Source organism: Microtus ochrogaster, unplaced genomic scaffold (assembly GCF_000317375.1).
Source record: "Microtus ochrogaster isolate Prairie Vole_2 unplaced genomic scaffold, MicOch1.0 UNK52, whole genome shotgun sequence".
Lineage (NCBI taxonomy): Eukaryota > Metazoa > Chordata > Mammalia > Rodentia > Cricetidae > Microtus > Microtus ochrogaster.
The window spans coordinates 1,714,901-1,724,734 of NW_004949150.1; the positions used below are offsets into that span (position 1 = coordinate 1,714,901).

At 38.4% G+C, this 9,834-nt stretch overlaps 1 protein-coding gene across 1 annotated transcript in view; it reads right to left on the minus strand.

The window, feature by feature from the left end:
- Pkhd1 (PKHD1, fibrocystin/polyductin) overlaps positions 1 to 9,834 on the minus strand; it is a 430,053-nt gene that overhangs the window by 99,304 nt on the left and 320,915 nt on the right. The window contains exons 57-59 of the mRNA XM_005369574.2: positions 7,493 to 8,368; positions 6,376 to 6,544; positions 5,132 to 5,289 (exon numbers count right to left, since the gene is read on the minus strand). Coding sequence (XP_005369631.2) covers positions 5,132 to 5,289; positions 6,376 to 6,544; positions 7,493 to 8,368 — 1,203 coding nt within the window. The remainder of the gene's footprint in view (positions 1 to 5,131; positions 5,290 to 6,375; positions 6,545 to 7,492; positions 8,369 to 9,834) is intronic.

Here is a 9,834-nt window from a genome sequence, read left to right on the forward strand (position 1 = left end):
TAGTTTTAAAAACAATTATTTTTAAAATACAAAGGTCTTGCATTATGGAAGAATATTTTTGAAGTCAAGGCACCATTTACTGTGTTGTCTTCTTTGCAAAGGGACTCTGACTGTGTTTTGAGATCAGTAGACACCAGATTTCACTGTGAGAATCTTCGCACCTATAACAACTTCACTGAGCATGCTAGGCAGCTTTTGCATGAGGAGTCAGTTGGTTTTATAAATCTCTGCGTATGCTCTCAGTCATTCATACAGACGCACTTTCACACTGATAGCAAATGAGGTAATGTTTGTTGTATACCATTGGATCATGTTTCACACAGGGCAATAAGCTGAGCAAAATCAAACAGAACAGCGCAGCCACTAGTAGCAAGATGATATTTAGATCTGAATAATGTATTACACTACATGGTAAGCAATCTCCTAAAAGCTCATCAAAAGAATGTTATAATTTAAGCATGAGGCATTTGATTGACATCGTAGTGATGACTGGTAAGAGTGCTTACAATGATGCAACATATGGTCGGCCATTCTTTTCTCCAGCCAAAGAGCACTACTAACAAGACCCATGCCATCCACATGAGAAATATATCTGACCATATGAAAGAGCACATACAAGCTGTCTTCTGGGAAAGTCAACAGGCTGGAAAGGTACCCTTCCTTTTCATCTCTCAGTCTAAGGGTGTGCAGGGATAAAACATATTTACATTAGCTCCTCGGGCATTGTTGTGGTCATTTGGGTTTATGGTCTCCAAGAGTCCCATTAGAATCATGCTCCAAATTCCACAGTGCTGACAGTTTGACAGCCCATCATTACTGACATTATTTCTCTCTAATCTCACTTCCCTACTGGTGTTTTTTTTTTGTCAGTTTGATGCCTAGACTACTTGAGTCTAAGCTTTGTCTCAGATGTATTTCTGATTCAACACAAAATTAGACACTATGTTCAAGCCTTTACCTTTTATATTAGGATAAATTTCAACTTTTATCTAGCACTGTGGACCACCACCCATCTTTTTAGTCAAAAAGAAATGCAAGTTTGACCAAAATTCAAGTCCATAAAAAGTCCAAAATTATCCATAGGTGTGTCTTAAAGTAGAGAATGTTTTTGCCATGATATAGATGTCTGTAGTAGTGGTATAAGTTTTTTTTAAACCAATAGAAAATATTATTATAGAAAACTTTGAGTGAATCTAGGCGTAGATGTAATTTGATCTATATATCTACCTTAGTTGCTTTTCTTGTTGTAAGTAAGACCCCTTTGATAGAAGAAAAATAAGGGACAAAGGTTTACTTGAGATCACAGTTGGAGGTATAGCACATCCTGTCGTGGAAATCAGCAAGGAGGAGCTTGAAGCAGGTGGTCACAATGCATCGACAGTTAGGAGGCAAAGAGAAATGAACGCCTATTATTGCTTACCTGCTCAGTGTGTTTTCTTTCGCTTTATGGTGTCCCCAGATCCTCTGTCCAGAGAAGAGCAGCATCCACAGGTAAGATGTGTCTCCTCACATCAATAAACGTAATCATGATATTCCCTAACAGGCATTCTCGGAGGCCTGTCCTACGATAATTCTAGATCCTATCAAGGTGACAATTGACACCATTCTAGATTTTATCAAGGTGACAATTGACCACAAAGCACACACTTTCCTTTTATTTTTATTTTTACTGATAATATCTCAATTCTCACTTTTGTCTTACACACACACACACACACACATTCACACAGTATGGATTTCATTCCACGATGAAAGAAATGGATTAAGTAGTTGTAAACAATGTCAAAGTGAAAACTTCCTCAGCTTTTATTTTTTTTTTTTTGGTTTTTTTTTTTTTTTTTTTTTTTTGGTTTTTCGAGACAGGGTTTCTCTGTGGTTTTGGAGCCTGTCCTGGAACTAGCTCTGTAGACCAGGCTGGTCTCGAAATCAAAGAGAACCGCCGCCTCTGCCATCCAAGTGCTGGGATTAAAGGCGTGCGCCACCACCGCCCAGCTTCCTCAGCTTTTATATGTATCCAGTAGCAAGAACATATTTATACTTCAATAATGTATTACGTCACGTGGTAAGCAACATCCTAAAAGCTTGTCAAATGAATATTTTTAGAATTTAAACATGAAGCCTGTGGTTGACATATGTGGACAACATATCATAGTAAATATTTTTGCAGCTTTTATATGCACTCAGCATATACATGATTTTAAATCTGTACTACAGACCCCATATATTGTCATTCAATTACAATGCTAAGACTTTAGCATATGGAAAAATGTAAGATGAGTATAAAATATATTTTTAAATATGAAATTTTATGATAATTTAAACAATCATCTGGAGAAATAATTTCAAAGGCCAAATGCTAAACTTCACCAAAAACTCAATGGGAAAAAGTCATAAACAAATAAATATATACCTGTTTTTGTACTGATGTATGCATATACCAGGACAGGGAGACTGAGACAGGAGGATTGGAAGCTAAAGGTAAACATGAGATACACAGCAAGAATGAAGTCATATTGCACTACAGTAAATTCCAGACTAGCCTGGGTACAAAACAAAATCCTATCTCTATAGAAAGTACAAACAAAAACAAACAGCAAAGGCCTTGATATATAAATATATATATATATATATGTGTGTGTGTGTGTGTGTGTGTGTGTGTGTGTGTGTATGTGTGTGTGTATCATATATTATTAAATCAATAACTTGATACACTTGAAAACTTTAGAAAAACTCATTAATATTTTTTTAATTTTTATTTTATTAAAAACTATCTTTTTTCATTTTGCGTACCAATCCCAGTTCCCACTCCCTTACCTCCTCCCATCCCCTCCACTTTCCCCTGCATACTACCCATCACCCCATCCACTCCTCAGAGTGGGTAAAGTACATTGCTTTGAGGAAGGACCAAGGCCCTCTCTACCATATCTAGGCTGATAAAGGTATCCCTCAAAAGAGAATGGGTCCAAAAAGCCAGTACAAGTGGTAGGGATAAATCCTGGTCCCATTGCCAGTGACCCCACAGTCTGTCCCAGGCATACAACTGTCACCCACATTCAGAAGGTCTAGTTTGGTCCTATGCTGCTTCCTTCCCTTTCCAGCCATAGTTGGTGAGCTCGCATTAATTCAAGTGAGCTGTTTCAGTGGGTATCCCAATCATCTTTGCTCAAACTCTCACTCCTCCCATAATATTCTAAGAATCCATAAAGCATCCACTGATGGAGTCAGTCAAACAATATTTGTTGAGTATCCTCCCAAATACACATCAGGGAGCAATCCAGAATCCCAGCCCTCATGGAGTTTGTGTTCTAAAAGTTCAAATGGCAAATAAACAACTAAGTAGTTATATTTATAGTACAATGCGAGGTGTTGCACATCTAAAAACAATAAAGCAGGTTCACTGACTTTAGAAAATAATAAAAACATTGTTTTGTTTTGTTGCTTGCTTTTAAGACAAAGCTCAAGGTAGCCTTGAACATACTACAAGGATGACCTTGGAGTTTTCACTTACTGGTGTGCACAACGTGTGGTTTACGGTCCATACTTGGCCTTGGAATTAAAATCAGGGACTCTTGCGTGGGAAGCAAGCACTCTATCAATGACAACACGAGCTCACACGTACGTATGATTGTAAGATGAGGGATCAGGGCTGGCTTCCCTAAGGACAGTCAGGGGCACTAACTGCATCCCTAACAGAACTACTAATAAGATATTTAGGCAGAAGAAATAGTTTATACAAGGGCCCTGTGCTAAAGGAAACATAAGATTACAATAATTAAGATAAGTGAGGATCAAAGAAGGTAGGAAAAAGCATCCAGGATCCAAATATGCAAGTCTGATAAACTTATGGTTTGGACTCAGAAGAGTGAGTAAAAAAGTCATTGGAAAACTTAAATGGTGGTCTTGGCTACTAGGTGAAGAGGATGCAGAATGCAGAAGTTGAGGAGGGAAAACATCAACAGGGAGGATGTTCTGCCTCCAGGCAAGAGATGATCCTGTCTACTCTGTGTGCAGAGGCTGCAGATAAGGAAGATGAGGAATGTGAGAGGCTGGGTTAGGAAAAGGGACAAAGAGTATGTTCTATGTTTTCACATTCAACTAATGAAGGCAAAAAAACCAGGATAATAGGTATAGACTGGGGCAGGAACTGGAATTTAATAGTGGGCATGTGAATCCGAGGTGCCTGTCTTTCTTAACAGAGTCAGTTGGGTATTTTTGACCAAATTTCAAGATCAGATCTGAGTTAGTAATAGAAATCATAAGTCATAGGTAGCATCTTGATCCTCTTAGAATGAAGAAAATTGTCTGAGCACTTAGACCTGGGTGAGTCGTACACTCAGAACTTAAAACAGCAAGGAAGAAGGAGATAATGGCAGTGGGAAGAAAGTAACAAGAGTCAAGGAGAGACTATTTAGAATGTACTATGTAAATGTAAGAATTATAAAAGAACAAATGAAATTGATAAAAAAAATAAAGAGAAGGGAGACCAGAAAAAGAATATAAAAAAATAAGCACAGGGAAAATAGAAACATTTTTCAAGTTTTCATGCAGCATGTGCAAACTCAGTTCAAATGGAAAATCATGTCCCTGCTGAAAGAAGAAGAAATCTCTCCAGGACCCAACTACAAAAATCAGTATGCAGTGGCATTGTGGTTGTATGAGCAAGGAAAGAAAGTAGAGAGCAGAAGTTCTGAGCACAACACAGTTTAGGAGACATTTGGAGAACAGGGAGATGAATCTCATGGTGCTCCCCTTCACCATTCTCTACAGAATGACCTTTCTGGTCTTCACAGAAAAGAAAAATGGATTCATGGGTCACTGGGTTAGCTCAAGGTGACGTGAATGCTACTCATGGCTAAGGGGTGAATGAGGATTATTCTCTAACTTGTGCTCAGGGCTGAGTGATGACAATATGTAGATTTGACATGTACACAGGCATTCATACAAGTCCCAGTGGTGATGTCATAGTATCTCATAATGACTGAGTATCCCTCCTAAATATGGATTTGGTAGTACATCAGTACAGACTCCAATCCTAGACTTTGGTTCCTGTTTTCAAGGGACAACAGGGGCCTCTAGTTCTTTTACATGCCTGCTGCCTTTGCCATAGGCATCATGGTCAGACATAACCAACCTGTGTTGAAGAACGATCCAGTCCATTCTGCCTCTGTCTTTGGAAACACAGAAACTGGTGGGGGCAGACCCAGAGTTCTCCCATCCAGATCTATGAAGAGGTATTTTCTTGGACTTTCCCAGTCTGATTCATAGCAAACGGTTTCCTCTAAGTCTTTTCTGTGGAAAAAGGGAAAAAGCAACTCTCTCATCTCATGATAGGCAGCAAAATAAAAGCTCATTGGCAGTGCTGTTCTTTTAGCCAGTCAAGGGAGTACCCATCTTCCTATCCTGCCACATGAGGCTTTATCCTTCACCTAGTATGGTTGACCTGTATAGTAGCCCTCCCTGAACATCATGTCCTGGACAAAATGTCATGAGACATTTTGATTTTTGTACTCCCCCACTCCAAAACTATCAGAAATAAATATTTGGTCATTATAATAAATATCTACCTTATGGCATTTGGTATAGGCACAAATGGACCAACGGGTATAGCTTTCATTCCCACTAGTAAGACACAATTAACAAGTAATAACACAGCAGAAATTGTGTGACTAACTGTACTGAGTTACTACAAAGGCTCAGGGATGGACATTAAAAAGGAAACTATTTAGGTCAAACACATGAACTTTTCATATGTGGCGTTTATTTAGCCTATCCCTTTTATCCCTAAAGCAGAATATTTTTTCCAATGTGAGAAAGCATAACCCATCTTTTTTTTTTAACTTTCAGATCCTTGAATAAAGCTCTCGGGTCATATTCGAGACCATAAGTGTTACACCTGGCCTATGGCTCATGGTTTATCTTCAGAGTTCCTAGCAATATGTGAAATGTCCTTCCATAACCTCATCCTGATCAAAGTCTCCCTGAGCCCCCATCTGAAACTGTAAACTTTGTGCTCCATGATAGAGGAGAGAATGGGGTTGTTTAGAATCAGCTGTTTTGAAAATATCCATAAGAAAAAACAATAAAAATAGCAATAAAACTGTCACAAAATCACTTCTTTAATAAACAGACTCAAGAAGGGAGAAATCAGTAACTACCATTTGTTGTTTGTGAGCAAAATTCTTAAAGTCATATACGAAAGGACAAGAATACCGGGTGATGGGTAAAACATTGGGGCCACTAAACCAAGGCACCAGCCTTTTTTACAGGGATTAATTTCAATTTGTGTGATGGTGTTATAATGTTTAATGTCTTATGGATTTAAAAAGTTGAGAACTGTCTCAAATTATAATATCTTGTCAGTACTGAAAGTGGTACCTGGGCTGTGATGGCGGAAAGTAGAACTTGTTTTTGTCCTTCATCCTGAGCATCCTGGTCCTCTCTGCTGTTATTGGGTACATGATTCCAGTGCTGTATTCATTAGGCAGGATGCAGATATCTAGGTCTCCACTATAGCAACTCTTTACAAAACTAGAAAATGTGACATCTGAAATATTAAACAGCATACCACAAGATTATATCATGTGCACCACCAACCACAAACAGATACTACACTACATATTCTTTTCATAATGTATATTGTAGGAATCAATTTAATTTAAACCCCAGGAAGTTTAGTTGAATCTTATAAACAAAATATCTGGGCCCTAATGAACACTATGTGAAAAAAAAAAAAAGAGAGCAATTCCAGGCTAGAAAGCTGGCTTAGTGGCTAGGGCACTGACTGTTCTTCCAAAGGTACAGGTTCAATCCCTAGCAACTACATTGAGGCTCACAGTCTTCGTTAACATCAGTTTTGGGGTCTAACACCCACTTTCTAGCCCCTGTGGGTACTTCATGTATGTGCTGCACAGATCTATGTATATATGGCAAAGCACTCATACACATAAAATAATAAAAATGCCTCTAGAAACAATAATTCAAACATATTACAATCCTTAGGAAAAGTTAAATGAAAACATTGATGAAAATCTATTTTATGTAATATTCAAACAGACTACCAGATAAGACTAAATAGATGAGGAATAAGTACAAAATTACCCAAACTTTCTGGTAGAAGACAAACTGCCCATGTATTCAAATGCTGACTTTAAACCTAGCCATCTTCATAGTAGACACCTACAAAGCTGAGGTACACCTTTTGTGTCTCAGTTACTTTAGTGGACAATAGGGAAAATGACTTCTATCCAAGACTTATCTTTGAGTTAGACAGTTACAATGAAGTCTCTCCAGCAAGAAGAAAGCAGTAACTTCTGTAAGGACTCACTCACTGCCTTTAATATACAGATGTGGCTCATCAACATTCTGATGTCAGCTAGATAAGTGAGCATTAGAGCACACTGGACCTTCTTGCCATATGATTTTTGAATGCTCCTGAAAGTTGTGTGCTTGCATGTGCAAAGCCACAATTTTAGGACAAACTCCAGAATCCTACCTTGAAGCTTCATGATTCCGGAGATTAAATGGCCACTTCTCACTCTGTGCCACGGCTCCTGAGGCCATTGATTTGGTTCTGAGGTGAAAACTGGCCACAGGATGCCAATCCGGCCCCCTCTGGCATTGGAAGGTGCTCTGTCTGTTGATGTCCAGTTAGCTGACTGAGGTGTCTTTCTGTCTTGAATGCAGTCAAAAGAGGAGCTAGTGGCCACAATGACTGAATTCCTAAGCACAATCTGCACATCAATAATGGAGCTCGGAGGAGCTGAAGATACAGATGCAACCGCCAAAAGACCAATAGTATTGTCTACCAGAGTGATGTTCTGCAGGACCAAACTATTCTCCGTCTGTATCATGGCACCATAGTCAAAGTTCTTAAAGGCCAGAAATCCAGAGACACCAGTACAGTTGTTGGGTTCATGTCTCTTATAGAGGTGAACGCCATGGAGGCTTGAATGGACCACATTGTCAGACCAAAGCATTTCAGAAGAGCAGCTATGGCCACATATGTGAACGCCAATTCTTTCTGATCCTGCTACTACATTGCCACGGAGAATGACATCTTTTGCATAGTTCACTTTGATTCCTGCCACCCAAGGAAATGACCTTGTTGACTGCATTGTTAAGATGACAAGGTTATTAGTGAGAGAATGGTTCAGACCTTCCAGATCAATGCCATGGCCATTGGTACCAAACACTACATTGTCATTTAAAACCATCCCATGACTAGTAGATGCATAGATGCCCATGCCGCAGCTTTGATGTACGGTAGAAGATACCACCCAGGATCCTGCTGACACACCAGTGAACTCAATGGATGCATACAATGGTGACCCCAAGTTTTGAATTTCTACATTTAGAAGTTGAAGAACACCTGCAAAGAAAATGTGCATATTCAAGTCAAGTCCTTTCTTATGTCCCACAAAATATCAAAGGAGGTTATTTTGGGGGCATCAAAATATGCAGATATTTAAGTAAAATGTAATCATTATTTTTACACTCGAACTATATATCACACCATAAATTCTCACTAACAACCATTAATCAGTGGAAATAACACATTCTTGTCTACAAACAGCCATGTGCAGTCTGGACTCTGATACAAGAAGTAAAAATTGGAGAAATAAGGGAGGGAATGGCCTTGGGGAGGTACACAACTGGTTTCCATATCCTCTGCATTGACTGGATCAAGGGCACTGGCCCAGCATGTGTAAGATCTTACAATCAATTCCCAGGAGTAAATATAAAGAAATGACCTCCATGAAAACCTTTCTATATTTTAATCTTAACTATACTATATTTTCCACTTTATTTTTATGACAATGACATTTTGTACATTTTTGATGAAAATGAATACTTACATTGTTTCACTGAAGACTTCAAGCTTTTTGAATGTTGTCATTTTTGTGCATTGTTTTGCTATACTGATGCTTGAACCTACAGCCCTGACCCTACTAGGCTATTATTCTACTACTAGCTATACCTCTAACATAGCCTATTTTTTTTAGTAGAGTCTCATTAATTTGTCACACAGGTCTGTAATTTGTGATTTTCCCGCCTAAGCTTCCAGGGTATCTTAGGTCATAGGCTTGAGCAACCATGCCTAGCTTGTTTTTATTTTTTTTAGAGACAGAGTTTGACTATGAAACCCAGGAAGGGCTGAAACTCACTATGTAGCCCTAGATGACTTCAACATCACAACCCTCTTGCCTCTCTCTCCAAAGTGTTAGGATTCCAGTTGGACACTACATGTCTACCTGTGCTGCCTTAAAAAGATATAGTTAAAATCATACAGAATTCAGCCTATACATTGTTTTTAAATTTGGGTATCAATAACAGTGTAAACGCTCTTGGTAAAAATACATAAAATACATACTATATGATTATAGGTTATAAATTAATAATGAAATAAAATAACCGTAACATCTAATTCCCATATAACACTGATTGTATGTCAAGCTCTTCCGTAATGTACACATGCACACACACACATACATACATACACACACACAGAGCACAATTTTATCACAAAGATCCTACGAGTTGAGTCCTATTATTATTCCCATTTTGTTGATAAGAAAACTGAGAAAGAAAATAGTTGACAAACTAAGATTTCAACCTGAACATATGACTAAATGTTATGAACCACATTGCAAATACACACATGCAAGAGTAAAAGGTTCAACACTATAAATGGAACATCTTCACACAAAGTCAGATAACCAGACAATAACTGTATATCAGTCAAGAGTCACATATCTGTTTCTTGGAAGGCTACAGCTTGACAACTTGGTCTCTCTCTCTCTCTCTCTCTCTCTCTCTCTCTCTCTCTCTCTCTCT